Below are 25,651 nucleotides of genomic sequence, written 5' to 3' on the forward strand. Positions count from 1 at the left end.
AAGATAGTTTCTAAATCTAAAGTAAATCATTTGTAACACAGTCTATAGTTTGTTTGTTTTTTCTAAAAATGTTTGACACCTAAGCTTGTAAGCAACATGGTGAACCCGCTGAGTAAACCCTCCCCTAGAACCAAGCCACTGCTAAAGATAATCATGCCGATTCTTCCTCTGCTGCTCAAGCGTGACCAGTGGTTCGCAATGAGACCGCCGATGAATCTCGCGAGGGTGAAGTTGGGCGTGTTGTACATTCCAATGCCCACGGCAACTCCGCTCGGCAACCACACGAGGTGCTTGTAGTATTGTGAGTTTTGCAGCACCGTGTTTTTCAACAACGAGATTATAGCGAACACCACCCCGAATGCAATTGAAAATTCCATTGCGTGCGGTGGCAATCCGTCACCCGTGACTAACCGGGCGCAATCTATCCATATGATTGCAGTGGGGATGCGGAAAATGTCGTTGGGGATGGTGTACACAGACATGTACACGCGGTACATGATGGAGCTTAGGAAGACGGAGTATATGGTGCCGATGACTTGCGCGATGAATTGCGCCTTAGGGGAAGCGCCTACCATGTGGCCCGTTTTGAGGTCTTGCATCAAGTCGCCTGCTTGTTGTGCCCCGGCCTCGGCTACGCCACCAGAGATCAAATTGATCAAGACTTTGGCTGGGTGGTTCGAGGGGATTATAAGAGCAAATATCAACTGGGAAAGTTTGCCGATGCCGCTCACGGGGTTGATGTCTGAGACGCCTAATGTTCGAGTTGCCAAGACACTAAAGAGCATAGCGAGGAGGATCGCGGTTAATGAGGCGTAGATGGGGATCAAGTCGCCGAATATCCAGTGGAGCGTTGCGATGCATAGGATTGAGGAGAGGATTGTGCCCACGATGGCGACTTTGTTTGAGATGAGGCAGTTTGCTGGCACTTCTACTGCCTTCTGGAGCGGTTCCTGGAGGGGGTTGTTACTTTTGTAGTAAAGTGTATCTGATGTAGTGGTATTTGTGGTAGTGGCATCATTAGTGGAGTCGTTGCCTCCGTCGCCGTCGCCATCACCTCCACTTCCATCAATTGGGGCGCTGTTTGCAACGAGTGATCGCTGAAGTTCCATCGTGTGGTGCGACGCCGATTGCCTTCTCTTGAAATCACTAACAAACGAGTTTATCGACTTTATACTTAGCACAATAAAGGAAACGAGCGAGTCTGACACCATCATGCTCAAACTTATCCACAATATCCAGCCCTGGCCTCCATTTACCCAGTCGTCAATTTCGCCCGGGGCCCATCCCATATGGTGGGACAAGGGTGCGAGGATGGCCCAGCCTAGTATGGCACCGAACAACATGTAGGAGACAGTGGGCAACCCCATGATTATGCCTTGGCCAATATAAGCTGGAGACGGTTGGAAATTCCAGCCATAGTTGTTCGAAGCCCATGTTCCGAAAATGGGTAGTTTCTTGAGTATGGGGAAGAAATACGAGGCTAATGTATATATCGCCGATATCGTGAATGTCACGATTAGTGAGGCCATGTTGGATTTGTAGTTTGATGGCTCTAGAAGCTGTGAAGTGGACGTTTGTTGAGTAAGTCGATAATCGACTTCTTCTTCTTCTTCCTCTGGCTGTTCTTCTGGGTCCTTTTTGGTTTGGTCCAATTCTTCATCGCTTTCATCCTCGTATATGTCCGTGCCATGCAAGACCGAGATCAACGTGGCTGTAGCACTGCCCGAGGGGAACGGCAATTTTTCCTTAATAATCACTTGCTTTCTCAAGGGAATGGCGAAAAACACCCCAAACAACCCCAACCCCATTGACCAAACCATCAACTCTGTTGTTGAAAAAGTGAGATGTCTGCCTACCCCGGATTCATCGGGAGCCAAGAACTTCTCAATGGCTGGAATAATGCCAATGAACCCGTAGGCTAAGGGACCCGTGCCAACGGCAACGGCGATACTCTGAATATAGACATTTTCAACGTCGGTGAAACTCTTGCTCCACGGGGTGAGTTTGAACACGGCAAAACCGAGCAATGCCGCCGGTAGCGACATCATTGACACCCATCCCGACTGTAGGCCGAATTGGAAGTTCGAGATGAGGATTATGGAGCCGATGACTAGACCAACTATGGTTGCGCGGAATGTCACTTGCGGTAGCTGAAGTTTTTCGAGGTAGTCGGGCTTTTTCTGGGTGGGGACTTCCGCTATTTCGGTCGACGAGGACGACATCGTGTATAGCATGTGAGTCTTATGTCAGCAGCTAAATCAGTAGAGCTTCTTCTTGGTAGTGGTGGTGTCGTTGTTGTTCTGTCTATTGAAAAATTGAGATATTTGCAGTATCGAGCAAAGTTGCATCTTGCAGCAATTGTGAGCGTTGATAAACTTTCCAGGCAAAGAGAGAGCGCGAGATGCGCTGCTGCTGCTGCTGCTGCTGCTGCTTAGTAATTTGCGTATCTACTGCACTTTCCTAATTTGGTGGGAATTTCCTCGCCCTGGCTCGCCCTAAATGTCTCGGGAATTGCGCGGGAGCGGGCGGGAGCGGGCGGAGAGTAGGGCGGGGAGTAGGGCGGAGGTTGAGCGGGGGGATATGCAGATTGGCGTGCTGCTTTTAGCGAGAGAGCTAATGTCGCGGCAGGCTGTGTCAGTTTCTCGCGTTTTACGACACGCTATCTAATGTGTGTGTATGAGGGGAGGGCTCTTTATTCGTCAGCGCAGGGCATGGAGGGAAACCACTCGGATATATATAAAACTGATGATACATTTATACTCCTCAATCTCTACTCTAACTCTCTCCAAACAATATATAGTTCAAGATATCGCTCAAGGTGATAACATTGATCAACTTACCCTCGTTATCGACAACAAATAACCTATGAAGCCTCGATTTCCGGATCGTGTCCATGATCGTGCTCAACCGGTCGTTCAAGGTACACGTGTGCACCCCTTCGAAGTCCTCTGATCTCCTCAATAAGGCTTCTCCCACAGACAAGTCCAAGTCCTTGTACATGCCGCCCTTAACAAGGGCCAAGACGTCCACGGCCTCGTAGACGTTGATCAACTTCCCCTCGGCGTCGACAATGGGGATCGAGGACACTGAGTTTCGCGAAAGCAAATGGATGACTTCAATCACCGGTGTCTCCATCGTACAGGTGTTGATGGCCTTTTCCCGGTTAAGCTCGGTGTACCGGATCTGCTTAAGCAACATCTTTGTCTCTTTGCAGTTCAACGCAACAAACTTGAGGATACGGTATTGGGTGAGCACACTAACCACAATGTCTCTAGCTTCGTTCTCGTTTGTGTCCAAGAGCGGGATTCTTCTCGCTTTGGACTCCAACATCTTGACACAGGCCTCGTAAAGCGATTTGAAAGGGTGGATCGAGGCCGTTTCGATCTGGTCAACTCCTATGGCTCGCTCAATGTCTCTTAATCCGTCCAAAGTCAACTGGTCAACTAACTCAAACTTCTCGGAGAACTGGAAGTAGTATTGGATCACATTGATGAAATCACTCGAGGTGAGCAACCCGGCAAAGCGCGACGTCTTGTTGTTCCACAAGGGAGCAGAAACAATATTGTTCTGTAATAGGATGTTGAGTGATTTTTTCACTAGGAGCGACGTGTCAAGCACAATTAAACGATAACTCACGGGAAGCACATCATACGAGGTCTTACTTTGCAAGAATAGTCTTATCGCTTTCATGCCGATTTTTTGGTCCTGGTCTATTTGCGCATCTGATAAGCTCAAGATGTAGTCGTTTGGTGGCACATTATGTGATGGTCTCACTTCTGTCATTGTCTAGGTTCAAAGTGTGACAAATTTGAATATTTAGGTCTATTTCGGCGATGATGTGGTGTTGGTGTGAGGTTTTGGGGTTGGTCTTGAATGTGGATAGCGTGTGTGTATATATGTTGGTTGGTTGCACTTTTTTTTATTTTTTTTTTTTATTTTTATTTTTCACCCACTGAATCGTGGCCCTGGCTGTTCATATCTACAAAAGGACGGATAAAACGATTACCATAGGTACTTGAAAATGTAGTTGGGTTGTATGAGTTTAGTCTAGATACCAGGGCCAAGCTCATATATCATTTTGGCCTGGATGTGGCGTCCCTGCCCCTTCTCCTGCTTTTTCCAAGAGCCCTGCGTAAGACAAGGCATGGATATATACCAGCATTTTTTTCTGAGATGTGTATTTACAAGGAGAGCTATACCTACACTACTATCCTCAACTTGTCCATCATCTCATGAATATCCCCATCTTGCGATTTAAGCCGGAAATGAAAACTCTTGGCTTTGTTCTCCAACTGCAATCGTTCAACCTGCACATCCTCTGTCTCTCCAGTTTCACAATGACCTTTTTCTTCTACTACTTGTTCGTCCTTGCTATTAACGGCCTTGGCTACTTGCGCCTTGTAATCTTCCAACTTTGCAATCAAATCCTGCGTTATTTTATTGCAAGTGTTAATCTCCTCAAAGTATTTTAGTTCCGTATTCGAAAGCGGAGGGTCCTGCGCTTGGTATACTTTGTCGCTAATCTTGTCCCGAATGATTTTCATCCTGAGATCTAGCTCAGCTTGTCTTTGCCTGAGCTGTTCGATTTTCTTTCTTTGGTCATTATCGTATGGCGTTGTATTGGAAAGCTGGTCGAGGCTGGCAGCTTGTAAAGACAACGACTTTAATTGCGCCTGGATTCGTTGGTGAAGTTTGATGGCATACACAGTGTATTTTGAGACAATTTTCGAAGCATCGTGGGAGGCTCGATCGACAGCTTCCAAGTTTTCAATCGTAGGTTCGAGCGATGCACCGGGTCTCGGGTTGTTTAGCGGTATGGACGCCTTGAGAGTCGTGAGGTTGGCTTCTATCTCTTCAAAGGGTTCCAGTAATATGGTTAACGGTGGGATGGTTTTCCCCGCTGCTTGGATCTTGGCAAGTGATTGAGCGGGAGTCTGGAGCTGGCCAACGGGGGCATCGGTGGTGAGCTTGATGAGCTCTAGCTGGTCCCTCACCACGATGGCCACTTCCTGATTGAATTTATTCACGAGTGCGAATCCGCGAAGTTCGTCTTCTTTTGCAGAAGAACCAGATGAAAGGAGATTATAGCTTGGTCTGATGATCCTGGAGGTACTCTTGTTTGCGGTTTCGCTTTGCAAATCTGCAACCAACTCTGTAACCCAGGAACAATCCACCAAGATCAAGTTTGAGTCAATGACAACTGCAAACTTGTCTTTGCAATTGGGGATGCTCTGGAAACTAGGTGCTGATCCTTTCACCGGCAACTTTTCTGATTGTAAGAAATCCAATGCGTTGAGCTCGCTGTCCCAAAATAAACGTTCGGCATTGGTTTCGTCAAATGTGTCGACAAACCCAAACCCCTTTTTCGGTTTGTGGTAACTTGCTTGAGCAGGAGCCTCACACTGGACAAACCCACTACCAATCACATTGATCAAATAGGATATAGTATCGTCTTTGATGACAGCAAAGAGTGCAACTTGCTCATTGTCGCCAAACGCAACAATGTCCTCGCCTCCGATATTGGCAACAGCAGTAGGCTTATAGCTAATAGGCAAGTTCGGCTTCAAGTCAACTCGAAACAACTCGTATGGTTCACTCGAAAACACGCCTCTGACTTCCCTGACATTATACTTTAATTGCGTCTGCAAGTGCCGATAGTACTCTAGCTGTTCCAAGGCCAGTCGAAGCAAAAACAGGTTGCTAGGGTCGCTGCCAAATTCCTCCGTGATTAAGCTTATGGTCAGCTCTGCATCCTCGGTGGCTGCAACAATGGCACGCTCCGATACGGCAATCTTGGTGGCTGCGGTGTACAAGTTGAACGCCAATATTTTATCATCGGTAACGGCGTACACTTTTACCGCGTCGCTGATCTTACTCCTAGACCCGATAGCTATCGAGTTGACTTTTGTTTCATTCTCCACTTTGATGTGAATTTGGGGGATGGTGGTAGATTTGAGCACGTCAAAGGCAAAGATTTCAGACTGGTCGTTCAACACCACTAGCACGCAGTCATTGGCACACACGCCTTGCCAGAGCACTTTCTTAATCTTGGACGGTATTTCGATGCTATAGTCGCTAGTTTCGATAAACACAGATAATGTAGATCTCGTGTTGAGCTGGGTCGGCAACGACACCACGTTGATGTGGGTTTCCCCAACCACGGCGAGAAAAGTGCTTGACTCGTTCATCACGAGCGAGTCGATTTCAAAGTTGGCTCCATGCGTCTCGAGAAGCTTGTAGTTTTTGGTGATGGGGTTGATGTTGCAGCACCGGACAAGATTATCCACGGCAAAGTAAAGCTCAGTGTTGTTCTTGCAAACTAGCTTGTTGCCCTGCGCTCGATTGAGTTCCTGCAGAACACTGGTTGGTAAGTACGTTTGGAAAATCGATTGACTTGCAATCAGCGAGTTCAATTCATCTGCCATCTCCTTTTTCTCTTTCCTTTTTCTCGGTACAAGGTAGAAGATTGTGAGCCGTAAAGCCTCCTTCGAAGATATGGAGCACTAGTGAGCTAAAGGTATGTGATTGAAATCAACAAAAGACCAAGGTTGGTGTGGTGGTGAGAAGGGCCTCTTTTGTTTTCTGTTTTCTTGAAGCGCATCAATGGACTTTTCATGCAGCAACAACGATTTGGGAAAAAATGAACCAAGCAGCCATTTTCATTCGGAACCAACACACCTGTATCAGAGCTGCACAATCATGGGGAAGCAGTACATTTCCACAGTGAACGCCTCGAATGCTCATAGGTCGGACATATTTGGAGTGGCAATCACACCAAAGTATACCATCACCGTGTCGAGTGACGGGTACGCCAAGTTTTGGGACAACAAGCAAGATGAACTCACCAAGGCCAACGACATTATTGTGCGGTCTGTTTTCGTAGACAAGAGCGGGATCCACCATTTGGCAGTTTATGAGAACAGACTCCCCAGCTCAACCAAAAAGGTAACAATTGTGGCGTTTGCCTGTTTCAATGGGCTGATATATTTCAAATATTTTGTCGATGATGATTTTGCAACGATGCAAGACGTGGGTTTCAAATTGGAGCAGAGCTGGGTGCCGGGTTTCTACGTTGATCCCGAGAACAAGCAAGACTTTTTTTTGGTAAACAAGATGAACGGGGCTACAGCGGTGTACCTTTTGAAAGTGACCGACGAGCTGGCTGATGATGCCGTGACGATCAAATTTGAAAAATACGGGGACCTCGAGGGAAATTCCGGGGGATCATTCCCCATTTCCTTGGCTGTGAACCAAACCGAAAACAGGAAATGCGCCGTTGGCTACATTGACGGTTCGGTGCTCCTTTACGATTTCCAGACGCTGAAATTAGTCTACACATTCAAATCTACGGATTTGGTCGTTAGCACCAACCCCAAGCTCCAATCTTCAACATCGGTGCCTAGAGTCTTGGCTTTCTCACCCGGTGGCACGTTGCTCGCTGTGGGGAGAGACAACCAAGCCGCGGGCTCAATTACTTTGTATGATGTTCAATATGGTGAGAATGTCGGTACCTTGTCTACACCTGCGCATTCTGCCAACATCAAGGGCAATGGCGGTGTGGTTGGTGGGTTTGCGCATCAAGGGTGGATCATGGGTCTCGATTTCGATGAGAGTGGCAAGCATTTGGTGAGTTGCGGGTTTGACAAGTGTGTGCGAGTTTGGGACTTGGACACGAGGGAAAGAGAAGCCACTATAAATTTGTCGGTGTCTGATTTTGATGATGGTGTCGACGCGGATGAGCATCATGTGAGTGTGGCCAGTGGTGTCAAGTTCATCAAGAAGGGAGTGAGAGGTGGTGCTGGCAGTGACTCGAATGAGGGGATCTGTGTGGTCAGCTTCGATAGAGGTGTTCGGTGGTATAGAGAAGCCGGTGGGATTTGAAACAAAAAAATAAGTTGAAGAATTTGATACATTTGTAGAGCAAATGAACTCACTGGAAGAAATGGGGAGGTTATAAACACAGCAAAGTGTAGCCAAGAGGAAATCCTATGAAGAGTTATAGTTGATTGACCTTTCACTTTGCCAAGATTACTTTGTTGGGCAGTGATATATATTCCACTTCAGCTACCGACCAAGCCAGCCGCCGTCAACAGCAATGGTTTCCCCCGTGACATAGTTAGAAGCATCACTGCACAAAAACACGATAACGCCCATGAAATCATCGGGCTCGCCCCAGCGGCCCAAAGGTATTCTCTGATTGACAATCTTTTTATTCTCCTCAGCCATGGAGTCAGTCAATTTAGTCCTGATGTAACCGGGAGCAATACAATTGACATTGATGCCTCTACCGGACCATTCGTTGCTTACTGCCTGAGTAAATTGTTTTAGTCCACCTTTGGCTATCGCGTACGGGGTGCTGTGCATCCCACCTTGGAACGACAAGAGCGAGGCGGTAGCGACGATCTTGCCTCTGGTTCCCCTTTCGAGCATTTTATAGCCCACGAGCTTGGTGAGCTTGACGGGGATGTTCAAGTCAACTTTGATGACGTCTTGGAACTTGTCGTCTGGGAATGATTCAAGTGGGGACCGTTCTGTGATGCCGGCGTTGTTAATCAAGATGTCAATCGAGCCCGTTTGCGAAAGCGAGTATGCATCGGTGACTATTTTGTTGACTATTGCGTCTTCGTCTTCAGCGAGGAAATCGACCTTGATTGAAGATATGGCGACGTTGGGGTTGATTTCGTGGATCTTGGCCTGGGCTTGCTCGAGCGAGGATTGTGACCTGTATGTCAAGATCAATTGCTGGATATCTGCGGAGGCCAAGCCTCGGGCGTAGCCTAGACCTATGCCGTTGGTTCCACCTGTTAGGATGGCAACTTTGCCTTTTAAGGAGAAGAGAGATGACATTTCTGAATGAGTATGAAAGGGAAAAATTCAGTGAAAAAATCGTGGAGCTGGGTGGTTTTTTATAATAGAAGGGTATCCCCCAATTTTTTGGCTGTGTGCAAGGGGGGGGTGGGGGAGGGGACGGCGCAATGTTGGGGTGGGGGAGGAAGAAGTGGATTGAAGCGAGTGTTGTGTTGAACTTGGACTCGATCCGAGAGTGAGCCGAAAATCGAGAGAACAGGGTATTTGATTGCGTATTCGACAAGTATGGGAGTTTTTGTCAAACTTAATGTAGTCAATATGGTATTAGCTGAGAGTGAAGTTGATTAAACACTCCATGAAAGGTGATTGTCTTTGCGAACAGCAATCTATCTCTTAGGTGGCGGGCAAATCCATGTGCAGCTGAGTAAAGGTTTGATTGGATCTGGCAATTTGGGCAGTGGGGTCATGCTTAATTTATTGAGAAATAAGGCTATGTCGTCACTAGAAATCAACTAGTGGCAAAGAGTGGGAACTATATTTGGAAAAGGACTCTCTGCTGGAGATGTGAGCGCTTCTAAGTATAAGGCAATTATTCTTTAGTAAAGCGTAGTTCTCTTTCCCTTTTTTTTGATACTGCACCATCTTGAATTTCGATATTCAGATTGCGTGGGAGACACATCATGTTTGGTTGTTGTTCGCCCACTAGTGGTATTCTTTACGGGAACTGTTATCATTCAATTTTTGTTCAAGAAATCGTTGTTCAGGGTTGTTTAACGTAAACATATTCAAACCGACAGAATTTCGCAGCCAAAGTTGCTGCAAAAAAAAAGAGGAAAAAAAAAATTTTCTGGCAAAACTTTCGCCAACTATTTTGGATTTGACCCCTCTGAGAGATCTACAAGTAGCCCATCTTCAGTTAAGAGAAAACTATCAAAGATCATGAATTACTCACTTTAATCAAAAGAATAAGTTGATGAAAAAAAAAAACCTAGTAATTATACAAAATGCAGAAATGGGAAGAAAAGAACAACGAATTTTTTTTTGATTTTTTCCCCCCTCCCACCAAAGTCCTCTATTTCTTTCGAAGCCAATCAAAGAATTTCGAACTTCGCTTTGAACTCGAGATGCTGCGAATCGAAAAAGTATCGTCAATCATGCTTCGACTTCTTCCATGCCCCTTGCTTTTGCCTTGCTCTGATGGACTTGAGAATCCAATCGTTGCCACTGATGTACGTCTCAGATGATGGTGGTGATTTAGGTAACTTAAATCGTGGTTATGGGTTGTGTACTTGGTATCTGGATTCACATGTTGTGGCAAATGTTCTCTAGAGGTTGTTGAAGATGACGGGCAAGCCAACGACGAAACCAGTGCCGAGCTTATCGAAGATGAATCGTGATGGCGAGTACGTTTGGGGTAGTTGTGATATTCGTATTTACTCATGGGTGAAGCTAGGTTCAGCTTGAGTTTTTCGAGGTGTGTTGGGTGGGGCTTGAGCACGGGTTCTTTCCGCAATGGCGATGGCGATGGTGAGCGTGGTTTCAGAACTCGTGTTGGGGAATACGACGACGATCTAGTTGATGATACGTGTGCTTGCACTGGTGCTTGTGGTGGTGGTATTATCGAGGTCAGATTCTTTGCAGATGATGTGGATGACTCGTTCGATGCCGATATGGTCAGCTCGCTACGGAATGAATTGGCGTTGCTTTGGTCCAGTTGTGGGATTTGGAAAAGCTCCGATTTGGGAGTGGGTGCATCCAATTGCGAGAGTGTAATTGGGTGGAGATCTTGTGGGGTGATTACGATGGAAGGCTTTGACGGGTGCTGCTGCTTGCGTTCGATTATCGAGGATGAAATCTCAGAGTTTATGCTGATGGGGCTAGTTGAAGCTTCAATCTTTTGCGTTATTTGCGAATCTTCAGTCTCGGCGGTGGACTGTGTGCCCAATGTTGAAGGTGTGGAGCTCTGTGGAGGTAAGGGTAGTGGTAATGGCTGGGAAGCCTGTGGTGGTTGCGATGATTGTGATGCCTGGAATTGCGATTGTGACTGTGATTGTGATTGTGTTGCTTGATGTTGGCGTGAACTGGATTCTTCTGTAATGTGGAAGTCCAGTACTAGTCGCTCGGGTGTTAAGGTAGTAGCGGGGGTGGTGGTGGTGTGTAATTTTGTAGGTGACATCAGGAGTTGTGTTGGACGGTGAGTCTCTCTCGTGGGCGAGTTCATTCTCTTTAACTCATTATATCTAATTGACGAAAATGATCTTTTGCCCTTTAGCGAGGGCAACGATGAATAATGGTTCAAGTATTTTTTGCGAAACATGGCCGATTGATGTGATTGCAATGGTGGGGTTGCGAGTCTCTCTGTACTTTCGGAGCCTGGGCCCTTCATTGCATTTGAGACTCGGCTCGATTGGTCGTAAAAGATCTGGTACCTGTGTGCTTTTGCGCCTGACCTTGTCTGAGTCGGGGTAAATACAAATGCCGTCGTCGATGGTGGCGTTTGGTTCTGCTGCTGGACAAAACTTGAAGTTGAAGAATTGGCCAGCGAGTAAAAAGTTGTGTGAGGCTGCTGCAATCCCTGAACGGGGTTTGGGTCGTCCAAAGTGAAATTCTCGCCCAAGGCCTCTCTATATTCTGAGTCGTCTTCTTCAACTATAACAGGTGATCCTAAAAAGTCATCCTGGGGAAAAATGGGTTCGTCCATGCCAATGTGCAAGTTTGCCGTGAGGATGTAATCTAGGTCTATAATCGCCTCGGGCACGTCATTTTGACTCAAGCTACCTTGACGTTGATGCTGCTGCTGCTGCTGTTGCTGTTGCTGCAGGTGTTGCAGGTGTTGCAGGTGTTGCAGATGCTGAGCTAGTGAAGAATATGAAAGTTTATTTGACAACTGAATGGGTGAACTCAAGTTCTTCTTGAAATTAGATTGTTGCAGAAACGGCTCTTCGCGTGAAAATTCATACCCATGGTTCTTGGGGAATGAAAAAGTCGAATCCTTTGGGTGGTTTGCAAAGTCTTCATTGTTGTTAAAATTGAAATGTCTATCTAGCTCATCGGTATGACTGGGTAAATGTAACGAAAGGGATCTTTCTTTTGGGGCCGACACGGAGAGTCCCGTGGATAAATTCGGGTGTGAGTTTGAGTTTGAATTTGAATTTGAGTGTTGGTGGTGGGGCAAATCAAACAAGCCTAAACCATCGAAATCTCCCGATATAGCCTGGGATCTCTTGTGTCTATGAGTTCTTGGATTGAACGGTGTATGGTGTGCAGCATGAGTTGAAGGAGAACGTGCCAATGGAGATTGCGCGTGGTTACTCGATTGTGGTTGTGGTTGTGCTGGCGCTGCTAATGCTGGCGCTGCCGGTGGCTGCTGCTGTTGACTAGACTGAATATTCAACTGTTGCTTTGATATTGACGACATTTATAGCCCCTCGTTCATTAAAATTGATTGATACGTGCTTTAGAATACAAGTTGGTTTCTATAATAACTTGCTCAACTTGAATCTTTAAATGTCTCCTAACAAAAAACAGGGTAGACGTGTCGGTGATGGTGGTCGTGGTAGTAGTAGTAGTATATTAGACGTGGCACCCAGTAGTATGTTTAAAAGTTCATAGAACGAGGTTTATATAGTGAATGACTAAAAGGTTATGATATCTCCGGGCTGTTGACTAGTGAGTGCCGAATAAGTGACTGAATGAATAAATGAAAGAGTGAAAAAAGTGAATGAATGAATGAATGAGTGACTAACTGAATGAATGACTGGATATAGCTCTGATAAAAAGGGTCCTTTTTTTTTTGAACTGACGTGGAGCAAGTATTGCTGTAAGAAAAAGAACGTGGAAAGACCGGATGTATTTGAACCTGAATAAATGAGTGACGAGTTCTTCTTAGCCGGTCAACTAGAAAGAAAAAAAAAAGAAAAAAGAAAGACACAGGAGTGTGAATGAACGTGGCTGTAAAACGAATGTGCTGTGGTTGCAGTTGTGGTGGAAGATGAAAAGGTGAAAGTGGTGAAAGTGGTGGTTGTTGAGGGTAAAAATGGCGTGGCACTTGGTTGGAAGAAGAGTGTGTGTGTGATGAGCAAACGAGTGTGTGTGGCAGTGGGTGGAACTGTGTAGGTGCTATAGCTACTTCTGCTGAGGAAGTAGATGCTTTTTTTCTGCCCCCTTCTTCTGTAGCAGTTATATAACAACTGCCCTTGGACGGTCCTGGTGTAAGTGGTGAAACTGGGAGCAGGTCCTGTTCTTATATATATACTGCTGCTGTAGCAGTTGTAATGGGGCGGTTGAAAATTTTCTAACCAAATTGGAAAAAAAAAAAAAAGTCGTAGTTTATTGTCTGACGAGATGAAGATGAGGCAGTTGAGTTAAAGTTGAGTGAAACCGAGTCTGCGTTCGGTGATGCTATCTCCCAAAGTCTGTCGTCTTCCACAAGGGGGAGTCGGGGCAGGGGCGCTGATATGAGTGGTTAGAGGTGGGTATCTGAGTCTGTTGTTAACTGACAATTTCTTGTACAAATTTTATACCCTGCTTTGAAGGGTATTATATGTATGTGGATGTGTAGACGTCTAGCGTAAAACTGTCAGACTTTCCCACCAGCTGACACTGGGAGAGATTGAATATTAAATAGCAATGTACAGTTGGCAAAGTGACGGACAACTGTTGGAGAGAGATTGGCGACTTAATCTGTAGGAGAGTTATTTAGTGGCTCTGCTGTAGTGGTAGTGAATGGAGAGCAGGCTGGAACAATTGAAGAAAGAGACTTTTTTTATATATAATCTTGTATCTTGTTCGGAGATTATTTGTGCATTGCTTGTTTCTTGTCCATTGTCAGTTGTCAGCGCTCTCCGCCAACGTCTCAGCTTCCTAGCTCCGTTCATGACTTCACAAGCTCATAGGTTCTCATGGCTCTATGCCCTTCTATTATATTCATGACGAGTTAAATAATTGCAGCTCTGGCAATTGTTGCGTATTATTTTTATATGTACACGTTTGGTAGCAGCTGCCTCTCTGTTTTTGCTGTTAAAAAGCCAGTGTCTCATTTGGATATTTACGACACGACACGCACCCCGTTTAGCAGCCAAAATATGCACATGGCGATATTCAGACACATTCAAGAAGTTTCCACGTCCTTTTCTTTTTCCTAGGTTTTCTTCAGGGATTCAGCCTTATCTAGAGACACTTTCGAATTAAGAAACTACGCTCATGGTAACTTTGCTACAAAAAAAAAAAAAAGAAAAAAGACTGAGACGGGGGAAATTAGAGCCTGCTTCGTGCATGGAATCTTCTCTTGCTGTGCGTGCTTCTCTGGCTCTACCAAGTTCAAGCAAGATGATTTGGAAGATATATAAAGAAAAGCAGAGGTGGAGATCAATGGCTGGATTGAGGGAGATTCATCGACACGTAAAAGACTGGTCAAAAGCAAACTGGCAAACTGGAAAAAGGTGTATTTCAGGGAAACTACTGCCGACAATGCACCATTTCCAATGTCTCCCATGCAAAATGCGGAATGAAAGGCTCGTGGTGTGCTATGAAAGACTGAAACTGGGAGTTTGCAAAGTATGGATCCTTTTAGTGGCCTAAAGAGGGCAACTTGAGGACGAAGACGACAACGACGACGACGACGACGACTAGTGGGTACCAGACTCAATATAGTTGTATAACAAGTGTGGGGTCATATGAACGACGAAACTAACTTTGATCGGCCGTATTCGCTTCTACATGCCAGCAGTGCGCATCACCCATCGTCGCTGTCGATCTTTTCCAAACGTTTACAGAGGTGCACAATGTATACGTTTATGCGACTTCCTACCCTATGCCCTGTACTGCCCTGCCCTCCTCCCAAAACAAAAAAATAAAAACAACCAAAAATAAGTCTAAAGAAAAAAAAACAAGGAGACATTACTTCAGTGTCACATTGTGTTATTTTGTTCAACTCTTGCTTCAGCTTAGATTCACATGTATGGAAGATCTGTGATTGAATTTCTGGTGCATGAATGTACAAACGAGGAGTTCTTCTACATGATTCTTTTTCGGGGGTTTTTTTTTGCAAGAGCACGAGGGGGAATGTTGCTACCGAGGATGCGTCTTTTTCCTTCATTTCGCTCTTTTTGATGAGTGGGCCATCTACAAAGTTGGACAACAGGGGAGGGGGACAGATCAAGGCAAAAATGTAAATGCATTTTCTAGATCAATGGAGTTGGAGAACAGGTTGAAGCTACAGCTGGTTATTTTGAACACGAGATCCATTTGGATGCCATGTGGAGAGATTTCGTTGCTGCCTTTTTAAAAAAAAATTGGTGAACTTTCGATTCCGATCGACATCAACGCAACCAGCTACGGGTTTTTTGGAAATTTTCTTGGTGTATCGGGTGCAACCTAGTCGAGTTTTGATTAATCTCGTAAAATAGCCTGTGTCTTGGTTAAGCTCGCAAGCAAGCTGTTCCGGCAAAATTTGTGTTGAAAGTTATTTTTGGAGTTGGAGCAAAAGTTAGTAAGACGACCCGCTAATCTTTCCAACTACTTGCATTTCATCATTCCAACCTGCTGCGTGAACCAAATGAGATTAGTAATCGCTAAAGCTTAATGAGTGGCGGCTTTTGCTCCTTGTTGCCAGAGTCCCTACGCCATGCACCTTTTGGTAAAGTCTTTTTTGTTTTTTTTTGGTGTCTGCTTCTTGATATTTTTTGTTTTGTTTTTTTGTTTTTGTTTTTGTTTTTTTGCTTTTGGATCTTTCGCGTTGGGGGGCGTTGCTATAATTAGTGCCAACTTTTGTCGAGTGGGGTCCTATTGAGCGATCAGAGATAGTTATACGAGGTTTAGGTTGGTGGCGATGGATCTAACTCCGGTTTATTATTTCCTTGAGTTAGACTGGCCTGAGGAAGTTGCTAACTCTAGGCCCACGGCATGTTGAGAAAATTTGCAGAACTGAGGGGGGGAGTAAGAGGGGGGAGAGAAAGTTAGTTTAAAGTGGATGGCCTTCCCTTCTCCCTTGATCAAGGTGGCTGTGGTTTGGAAAAAAGTATCTCCTACCCTTGGTACGCCGTGCAAAAACCCTGAACTGTCATTTATTGTCATTATCATAATAACCTAAGCCCGTGCTTACCTTCATTCAGGCAAAGATGCTTTTTTCAAAAAAAGAAATTTTGGCTCGGACTTAACTGCAATGTGTAAAAAAGTTTTAACCCCGCTTAAAAGCTTAGTTTTTAATTTTTCATTTTACACACCGCCGCCTCAACAAAAAAAATTTCATCAACGTCTTTTGATGGTCAAGATAGGACATGGTTGTGGAGGCCGTCAAAGATGATTGGAGTGAGGTTGGTAACGAGTCATTGCTTGAAATCCGGTTGGAGGTTAAAAAAGAGGTAACACCTTTTTTTTTACCATTTATGCGTCTTTTTGGTTGACATCCTTATTCTCCGAGAGAGGACACTCTGGAATCAGGCAAACCACCGTCTTGGGGGGACACGCTTTTATTGTGTGTCCTGTCTTGTCTTAACTCAAAGTATAATAGCTAAGCACTTGAGTACAACTTCGTGAGGTATTATATGTGGGCATTCATTTTGACCAACACAGCCCAAATTTCACATTCCTGTATCTTTGTGTACGATCGACCAAAAAATTCAAGGGACTGTACCCTAAATTAAGGGGTGTAGGTGTGGGAGGGAAAGAAGGTACGGTGGAGAGTGTATGGGTCGTAATTTCCGGTTTATTTTATTGAGTTTTCATTTGGAACCGTCAGGGGTTCAATATTTGCAGACGCGTCATACAGGGCCTCACGTCATTACAACAAGCAAAGAATAATATTCTTTTTTTTGGTTAGCGGTGAAAAGTCTAGTTTCTTGATTGAAGGCGGATGTTGTCTTTAGAGGGGAGAAAAGCTGTTTGCTTTGACATGTGCCGGGCCAGTACTGTTTTTGCTTTGTATCGGGACATAACCAAGTCCTCCCTAGGCTCCTGGTCATCTTTCAGTGACCGTGTCCCATGTGCGACTATTGGTGATCCAAATAATCTCAAATGCAGACTTTAACACTGCCGTTTCAACGATTGTCGTTTTTTATGGTATCATAACCATGACCGAAACTTTGTTTCTCCTCCCGAGTAATCGTCTTTGAATGGATCTATCATGAGACAATTTCTATCAGCAGTAAGAAAGTACACCTCACCTTCTCGACTGCCTTTTTATTTTCTCAAGCAGAGTCAAGTGGGCAACGACGAAGGTCAAAAATAAAAAAATTGTGGTGTTTATTTTTTTTTGTTTTTTTTACGGTATTCAATTTAAACAAATTCTGATAATCACTTGGGCAGCGCTGATTTATCTCGTCGATCCTCAAAGGGGAGACAAATAGTGCGGAATTACCAGTGTCTGAAATGAAATTGATGTCTGTGAAGTAAAAAAAAAAAAAATAGTTATAAAGGAAATGGGATGCCTGAGTTGCAAGCTTATTTCTGATTGGATACGATACGAGTTAGTTGTGAAGAGGAGAAGACAAAACAACATCATCATGTATTCTCAGAGTTGGAGGAGGTCCATCTTTTTCTACACTACGAAGGTGTCCAAACCAAACAAGTCAGTTGAAATAACTAAAGAAAAAGTAACCTCGACCATGTACATCATCGACTGGTGGGTATGAGTGCAATTCAAACACGTCTTGCTACAGCTGTAGGAGGCTCTCTATCTTTCTGCATATAGACTCCATTCTATAATGAAACCCCCCGTCCCTCCTCCCTTTCGATGACCAAGAATCACATTTCCGAACTTTCAACTTATTAAATGTTAACTTATTAAAATTTTAATGATTAAAGTTTAAATCAAGGGCACCTCTTTCTACCCATCTTCGGCTTAGATAGACTTTTAGGATTCGCAGCAGATCCAAGTTTGGTGCCCCCCCCCACCCCCCCCCTTCACAGGTATCTCGTGGGCAGAGAGTCGGTGTGAGCACAGGGTTGAAAATATGCAAAAGTGCACAAAACTGGAAAGCGCAAATTAGCGCAATGTTTTTATATAACACAAAACCGGACATACGTAAACGACGAAGTTTTTTTTTTCGATACTTACAACAACAGCATTCTCAAGTTCAAACTGTAACATGCTTGCAAGAAAAGAATAGCAGGCGGAAGGTTTCTATTACAGAACCGGAAATCTGATTATTACTTTCATTGCTGTCGTTCAAACCTGATATTAAATTTTTATGCAAGGTGTGTACTGGTCATGCGACGACAACAAGGGCGAGGGGAGACATGGAAACAAAAACAAAGGAGTGCCACCACACACTTCAACAATTCCGCATCCACTTAACCTTGTGCGAGGGTATTGGATTGGGAGGAGGGGAGCGGGCGGAAGCGTAGCCATGTTATATGTTATCCTTATCACTGATACTGGTACCCAACAGCCAAGTCGCGGGGATAAAACATGGTGATGCTTGGCGTCATCGGACGCACATGTTTAGAGAGAGAGAAAAGACTTGAATGCGGAAAGTTGTGGCGTATTAGAGGTCTGGATATGAATACATGGGGTCTGAACTGTCAAGTCCCTCGAAAATTTCCCATGTGCAAACCATTCTTGTATTTTCTACGAGCTATGGGTGTGCAATTCTTCCAGCAATTAAGAAGTTGAAAGTGGCTATTAATCCATGGTTAGTCGTTGTCATCTGCAATATTCTGAGAATAAATCAAACACGCACTTAAAAGATCTGAAATATTTTACTTGAGAATTGGTCGAAATTTTGAGGAAAAATGGATCAAAATTTTTCTTTATTCTTTGACTATAACAACCTCTTCGAGTTATGTTTTTCCTTTTACGACATTGAGTTTCCATCAGAGCTTTTGCTTGAGCCAACTACCCCATTATTATGAGTACTTCGAAGTTGAAACTTGTCATAGCACGGTATATTAACAGACAGCTGCTACTCATCAAGAAACAAGCAAGAATGGTTTAGTGGTAAAATCCAACGTTGCCATCGTTGGGCCCCGGGTTCGATTCCCGGTTCTTGCATATTTTTAATTTTTTCTATTTTCTCTTCTCTTTTTTATTTTTTTGCAGCCTCTGGCTACTATTTCTGACGGGTCAACTCAAATCAATATACTTGGTGTGTGTGTGTGATGTGTGATGCATCATCGGAGGAGGATATTCTTAATCGGACTTTTAGAATAATTGAAAAGTTGGATTGTTGGAGAACTCTGTGGCAGCTCACACTTAAATAAATAGAGAGTTCTTTCCGGAGATACTTCAAAACGTTACAAGTGAAGATCATCTATTAGAACATACTAAACACCTTGTCCAAACTCCAATTTACGGTATTCAAATTCACAAGAATAGTGAGGTAAAGATACACAGTCGCATGAATCTTTTTGCACCATGAATCGCGTAAAAATGGCAGGATCGGTGACTGTTTCTAGGGCTCTATTTCTATATCAGATTCACGGCAACAGTCCCTTGCATCCGAGTAGAAAGGATAGCCACGTCCGCTCCCCTCAGAAGAGCAAGGCACGTCCGGCATTTCTTTTTTTCTATGATTGACTTTGCCTGACTTTGAACAGGTGACCTTTTTACAATTGCTCTTGGTATCGTCTAAAGCACGGACTCCAGGTTGTTACTAGCTCCAATTTCTTCACAGCGTCCATTCCAAATTCGTGGTCATTGCCATAGTGCAACCGTCTTTGAAAAAAAAGAACCTATCCATGGGGTTTGGGCCATTGAGCATGACAGGTTTTAAAGGCTTCTATTTTATGAAAACCATACCCGCGACGATAAAATTAATGTGCCCCCCCCCCTCACCGGCAAGAAACAGACTAGGACCAATATCGTTCAAAAGCGTGCAAAAACGTATAGTCCACTCTATTTCCTATGCTTCTTTGCTATTCTCTTCAATGCTCTTTGCTCGTTCTTCATGGTACCATCAACCATCTTATACTTACCCTTGATTCCCTTTGGTCTACCACTGAGACCTCTATTCGATCCTCTAGCAACCACAACTGTTAGTTTCTTCCTCTTCTCCTTGCCAGCATTCTTTGCCTTCAGCATCAATCTCGAGATTTCTGCTGCCTTATCGTATTCGGATTTGGAGCTGTCCTCGTTGATAATGTCGGACTTCTTCTTCATCTTTTCCAAACGACGCAACGCTCTCATCTTCTTTCTACCTTTAGCTTCAAGCACTTTCTTGATAGGACGAGCATTGAGCTGCTTTTGTTTTTCTCGAATGGCCAAACTTGCCTCCTTTGTGATGGGTTTGATGAGCTTGGAGTGCTTCTTCTCATCATCCACGAACCACTCTGGAAGACCATCCCTGTCTCTGAATGAATACCGATTTATACCTTCTTCAATGAGATCTTTCTTGGATTTTTGACCAAGGGCAACTTGATGTGCCAAGGTCATTGCTTCTGCAGTGTCCAAGTCAACTCTATCTTGGTGACTTTGCTTACCCTCGTCTTCACTAGAGTACTCTTCGTCAGACTCGGGCTGATTGGGTACTGTTTCGAAATCCAAAGTAGACTCCGATTCAGAGTCCGTCTCTGAGTCAGGATGTTGCAAACCCTCGACTTTTGCATACCCGTTTGTTATTGCTGGTGTTGCCGGTATTTTTGGTGCTGCCGATTTCGGCATTGACTCCTCAATCAACTCATCATCACCAAGCTCCTTAAAGATCGAATCCGAGGCAAAGAATGATTTCGCGGTCCGCGTCAACTGTCCGTTGGACTTTTGCGCAATGAGTCTTATATGTTCGTCGTCGTCCAAGTCCGATTCGCTCTCCATCTCGTAATCTTGCTCATCGTCATTGTCCTCGTTGTTTTCTTCAATGCCCTCCCAGGCGTCGTCGTCATCGCCACCTCTGGCCATTTTAGCTTTGTACTTGGCATCCTTTTCGGCTCTGCGAGTTTGGTACTGCTCGTACATGTCGTCCAATTGCGCCTCCAATTCGTCAATCTCATCTCCGCTTTCCATCTCTGCATCTTCCTCATCAATGTGTATTTCGGTGTCCTTGGCATGGTCGTCCTCGTTAAACACCATGGCTTTCTTACCCGCGGCGAGCTTGTTCAACTGGCCCGATTTTTCAGCGGTTTTCAAGTTGAAAAGAGACTCTGCTCCACTCTGAGCAGCATCTATACCAATGTTCATGTCGGTGACCATCTGCATCTGATTACGCACAATCTCCTTCTGCTTCGTCTCATTCGCCGTCTTCTTTGCCCGCTTGGCCTTTTGCTTCTGCTTTTCCATCATGTCGTTCAACTCTTTGTCAATCTTTTGCTCTTCCGTGAGCTCCTCAACCTCAATCTCGGGCTTGGCCTCTTCTTTATCGATTCCAAGCAAGTCCCTTGCCTGCTTACGGAACTTCAATATAGCCTTGAATTCTTTCCTACCGAGCACCTTCAAGTCCTTCAAGCACTCTTTCAACTCGTCGTTGTACGAGTTTAGTTTCTTGACGATTTTCCACTCCTGGTCGGCTTCGTCAATATCAAACTTGTTTAACTCGCCCAACTGGTTGATTGGATTCTCCTCTTTGATAAACTGCATGATTGGCATGGTGTGGAACAAGGTATAGTCACCTTCCTCGTACCCTTGTCTTTGTCGTCTCTTCTTTTCCGGGTTGAATATTTTCTCTTCATTGTTGGCACTCTTTTTATCGTTGCCGAGCTCTTCAAACACTTCCCTTGGGTCTAAAAGTCGCGGATCCAACTTCTTTGGCGCTTTGAACCCCTTGCAAACCACAAATATCTCTGCAGACACGTTTCTCGAACTCGGGGGCTTGGTCGCCTCCACCTTGTCGAAAAGTTGCTGAAACACCCACATCAAGTTGTTGTAATCTCTCGACCGGAAAACTTTGGTGACAAACGTGCCTCCAACTACTAGATTCTCCACTGCCAATTTCAAAGCCTGTAGCACCAACTGCGACTGCGTGAATGCATCCTGCACCCACCCTAAACCGACGTTTGGAGCACCATCGTGCAAGACAGTGTCGGCCTTCCACGTCTTCATGTGGCCCCTCAACTTACTTCGACAGTCTTCGGTTGTAATGTCGCTTTGAAAAGTGATGCAATTAGGTAAAGGCTTGATCGGCACGATATCCACCCCAATAATCAACGAATTAACAGGGCATAGCTGGGAGGCGACTTGGCACCATGAGCCTGGCGCGGCACATAGATCAATCACCACTTTGGACTTTTCGAGAAAATGGCCAAACTTTTCATTGATTTGAATAATCTTGAACGAGGAACGGGCACGGTACCCCTTCTCCTTCGCCAAGTAGTAGTATCGATCTAAACGACCTTTGCTGTTCTTCTTCTGTGTCTTACCCATGATGGAGAAAAAGAGATGAGAATGCCCATGGAGAAGTTGTAAAAAAAAAAAAAAATAAAAGAAAGCAGCCCAATTTTTTTTTTCTATTGAGGTTTCGATAGCGATGAGAGAGAAAGAGACAATAAGAGCGAGTGTGTGGTTGAAAAATTCAGCTAAAGATCCCACGATTTCATCTCTGCTATATCCTTATCATTCTCCTCCAAAAAGCCCACATCGACCGTGTTTATGTTTGTTTCGTTACATAGAACGCACTCCTTGCACAACAAGTCATCTACCTCCTGCTTGAAACTCAGCTCTTTTTCAACTTCACTGCGCATAAAGTTTTGGTAGATTCGCTTAAAGTTGTAGTTGCTCTTGGACTTGGAGTAGAAACGGACCAAACACTCCTTGTGGAAACCGTGCTTGCAGTTTTTGAAAAAGATGAAGTTCTTTGTAATCAACAACCTTGAGCAGACTCGGCACGCCGTGCCTGGCTCGATTATCGCGTAGCTCTCCGATTTCCTGTGGTCCTCTTGCTGTGCCTCTTGCTTTAATGTTCGTAGCAAACCACTGTTTTCTTGCACTTTCAAGTTTATATCCTGCAAGCTGCGTTTGTACTCGTTCAAGGAGTTGACTATCTCATCCTTAAAATTGTTGATCATGATGGTTTCGGGAAACAAGGGCAACAAGTCTTTTAAGCCTAGTGGCGACTTGCCCAAGATGTAGCTCAATGTCCTGTTTAGCTTATTCTCCGACTTGTCTATCGCATCAAGGCCCACGTCCTTTCCCAGACACACATGGTCAATCAAATGCTTGGCGAAATTTAACCACAAGTGCCGCCTGATGTTGTAGCTTTCCTTTTCCAACTTGCTGTGTTGTTGTTCCTCGGCATGCTCCTGGTCGCCGTCTTCTGCAATGTCTTCGTATTTCCCGAGAATATACTCCCCTTGCTCTATGGCCTCGTTTTGCAACGCATAGTCCAATGCTTGCTCGTATAGGCCCATGTCTATGTAGATCAAAACAGCAGCGTGGATCTTGTTGTTCAAGATGCACAATCTGAGTATGAAATTTTGATCATACGACTTTTCACTATTGATGAACCGCACCACTAAGCTCTCGGTATCCTCGGCTGACGTCACAAGCAAAGAAAGATAGTAGTTATTGAGCTGTTTGCTCTTGAAACCCTTCTCATGAACTCGTTGTAGAAACTTGATAGCTGCATTGTTTGCAATCGGGATACCTTTATTCATGGAGCAGTAGGATAGCACCGCGGATAAAAACCGATCGTAGTCCAACTCAAACCTCAACCAAGTGTCAATCACTTTGGGGTAGTTGAGAAGAAGCACAGTTGCATTTTCGTAGATTGCTTCAACGTCCTTCAAGTACAACTTTGCAAGTGTTCGCGCCGCGAGAGGCCAGTCCCGCTGGTCGAGATAGTGGTGCAAGATGAAATTGTAGTCTTCAATCAATTCGGCGTACACTAAAGCATCGGCTCCACTCAACACGGTTGATATCGACTTGTCCAAAACTTTGTAGTTTGATTTCAAAAACTCATGGAGCCTTTCGTCTTCCAACCTTGTCATGAGCTCAACGATCCAAGTCGACAAGACAATCACTCTGACCTTGTTGTTGCGCCTGGTTAAGGAAAACTGCGCTAGTAGGTACTCAAGAAGAATATGTCTTGAGCCGTCCCTGTTGAGCATGAGGCAAACTTTTTCAAATGGTTCCGTCAGCCTAGCTAGTATTTTGATGCCCTTCTTTTGCATGGTGATGAGATCCTTGTCATCTGTTTCCAAGCCGAACCCACCTCTTTGCAAATAATCGTACCCTTGCTTGATGAGCACCAAGTCCCTCTTGTAGAAATTTTCTTCGACATCAGCAAGACACTCGAGGGCCTCTTCGAATTTCCCCATCTTGTAATAGTCGTACCAAACCAACGAGCTCTCGTTGTATATCAACAACTCGTATATAGTATTATCGGTGTAAATCCAAAAAGTCTCATTGTCGCTTGCTAGACCTAGAATTTTCCCTTCAAATGCAAGAGTCTTTGACTCTTGGCTCAACTTATTAAAAATGTATATTTGATCGTCAAAGCCAACCAAATGGTGCGTGGTCATCATGAGGTCTTTCAAGTTCTGGTCAAAACTAGTAATCTGGATCTCGTCGTCATTGGTGACCAATTCGTTCGCGGCAAACACAAACTTATCCTTGGTCGCAGTAAAGACGTATTTTGGACTCTTGTGAGCAATGTTCTTGACCACGGGCGGCGGCGTCTTGAACACTTTGGAGAGTTCGTTATAGCTCGTGTCAAAGCAGGGCCACGTGTAAAGTGCAAAATTGCCAACCACGTTGACCGTGGAGCAATTATCGGCTAAGGAGATCCCTTGCACCTGTCCGTCAAACTTGTAAACTTGCTTGAAATGGACCAAGTCGTTCTTCTTTACATCGTCGTGCGGCTTTATCGCAGCTAGATATAGATGGCCCGTGGGCGACCCCATAAGCACCGTGCGCGTTGGCGTGAAAACCATGGTGGTCAACACCAAATTTTTCATCTTTGGTAGTATCTTGAAAGCATTGTAGTTGTGGTTTAAATAGTAGTACTGCTGATCGACTCTCAAGACCAAGTCCTCGCCACTGGCACTCGCCCATGCGTTTATCGTGCTCTGCGAATTAAGGTTCGGAACCAGATACTTCATCAACTGCGAGGGGCTTTCCAAGTCAATCTTGAACAAAGTAGACCCCGCAATCAAGAACATGATGCTGTTTGCCACAAGAACCTTTTTCAACTCATGTTTCAAATCGAATTGGAGCTGCACTTCTTTGATTTCAAACTGCGGCTGCTCGAGGTTCTTGTAGATGGAGATTTGGTGCTGATCGAGCGAGTGCGTGGTGTAAGAAGACCTGATAGAGCCGTTGATCGAAGGACTTATCTTTCTCTCCGTATGTTTGCCGTTTGCTGTGGCTGTATACATTTTTTTTTTCTTTCACCCTTTAGTTGGTTGTTGTATGTGGATGGTAAATAGAAGGACAATAGTATGCCGGAGATATCAGCACAACCACTTGACAGTATGATCTATCACGCTGAGGGACATGTACCAAAAACAATTTTTTTGATCCCTTTTCACTTTCTTTGGTTCTGAAAAAGAGGTCCTGCCCAATTCAAATTCAAATTCAATTCACAATTTCTGGAGTCTGGAAAGTGTTGATCCGTGTGCCAGTGGGTGCTTGGTTGTCCCTCTGTTCCCTTGGTTTTCTTGATTTTTTGCGTATCACGTGACCACGACCCTAAACGCGCAGCCTCAATTGAGTTTCACCACGAGTTCATCACGAGTTTTATTTACCAGTGCAGTCACCAAGAGACCAACCGCCTGCCCTCACTTTGGTCTTTTTTTTTTTGCTCAAGAATCAATGCAATAACTCATTCTGGTTAATTTAGTCGTGAAGAAAAGCGATCAATTCAAATAATAGTTGAAAAAAAAGATTCATCCGCAATATAACCGCTGGATAACTTTTCCGTCCAAATTTTTTTCATTTGCATTTGCCAAAGTCCATCAAGCATACCTTCTGTCAAGG

At 44.6% G+C, this 25,651-nt stretch overlaps 8 protein-coding genes across 8 annotated transcripts; 1 reads left to right on the forward strand and 7 right to left on the reverse strand. All coding sequences in view use genetic code 12, as the record gives it.

The window, feature by feature from the left end:
* Positions 1-62: 62 nt before the first annotated feature.
* LODBEIA_P52960 (uncharacterized protein) lies at positions 63-2,222 on the reverse strand (the record flags this gene model as incomplete). The annotated part of the gene is made up of 1 exon (XM_066975612.1): positions 63-2,222. One exon carries the CDS (start codon positions 2,220-2,222, stop codon positions 63-65), a length of 2,160 nt encoding a protein of 719 aa, XP_066832234.1.
* A 553-nt stretch (positions 2,223-2,775) lies between these two features.
* Positions 2,776-3,783, reverse strand: LODBEIA_P52970 (uncharacterized protein; the record flags this gene model as incomplete). Its single annotated transcript, XM_066975613.1, has 1 exon — positions 2,776-3,783. One exon carries the CDS (start codon positions 3,781-3,783, stop codon positions 2,776-2,778), a length of 1,008 nt encoding a protein of 335 aa, XP_066832235.1.
* A 416-nt stretch (positions 3,784-4,199) lies between these two features.
* On the reverse strand, positions 4,200-6,425 carry LODBEIA_P52980 (uncharacterized protein; the record flags this gene model as incomplete). Its single annotated transcript, XM_066975614.1, has 1 exon — positions 4,200-6,425. One exon carries the CDS (start codon positions 6,423-6,425, stop codon positions 4,200-4,202), a length of 2,226 nt encoding a protein of 741 aa, XP_066832236.1.
* A 274-nt stretch (positions 6,426-6,699) lies between these two features.
* Positions 6,700-7,881, forward strand: LODBEIA_P52990 (uncharacterized protein; the record flags this gene model as incomplete). Its single annotated transcript, XM_066975615.1, has 1 exon — positions 6,700-7,881. One exon carries the CDS (start codon positions 6,700-6,702, stop codon positions 7,879-7,881), a length of 1,182 nt encoding a protein of 393 aa, XP_066832237.1.
* Positions 7,882-8,064: 183 nt separating this feature from the next.
* Positions 8,065-8,847, reverse strand: LODBEIA_P53000 (uncharacterized protein; the record flags this gene model as incomplete). Its single annotated transcript, XM_066975618.1, has 1 exon — positions 8,065-8,847. The coding sequence occupies one exon, from the start codon at positions 8,845-8,847 to the stop codon at positions 8,065-8,067; it is 783 nt and encodes a 260-aa protein (XP_066832238.1).
* Positions 8,848-9,880: 1,033 nt separating this feature from the next.
* On the reverse strand, positions 9,881-12,226 carry LODBEIA_P53010 (uncharacterized protein; the record flags this gene model as incomplete). Its single annotated transcript, XM_066975619.1, has 1 exon — positions 9,881-12,226. One exon carries the CDS (start codon positions 12,224-12,226, stop codon positions 9,881-9,883), a length of 2,346 nt encoding a protein of 781 aa, XP_066832239.1.
* A 7,416-nt stretch (positions 12,227-19,642) lies between these two features.
* Positions 19,643-22,099, reverse strand: LODBEIA_P53020 (uncharacterized protein; the record flags this gene model as incomplete). Its single annotated transcript, XM_066975620.1, has 1 exon — positions 19,643-22,099. The coding sequence occupies one exon, from the start codon at positions 22,097-22,099 to the stop codon at positions 19,643-19,645; it is 2,457 nt and encodes an 818-aa protein (XP_066832240.1).
* A 152-nt stretch (positions 22,100-22,251) lies between these two features.
* LODBEIA_P53030 (uncharacterized protein) lies at positions 22,252-25,050 on the reverse strand (the record flags this gene model as incomplete). The annotated part of the gene is made up of 1 exon (XM_066975621.1): positions 22,252-25,050. One exon carries the CDS (start codon positions 25,048-25,050, stop codon positions 22,252-22,254), a length of 2,799 nt encoding a protein of 932 aa, XP_066832241.1.
* Positions 25,051-25,651: the final 601 nt, after the last annotated feature.

Source organism: Lodderomyces beijingensis, assembly GCF_963989305.1.
Source record: "Lodderomyces beijingensis strain CBS 14171 genome assembly, chromosome: 6".
Taxonomy (NCBI): Eukaryota; Fungi; Ascomycota; class Pichiomycetes; order Serinales; family Debaryomycetaceae; genus Lodderomyces; species Lodderomyces beijingensis.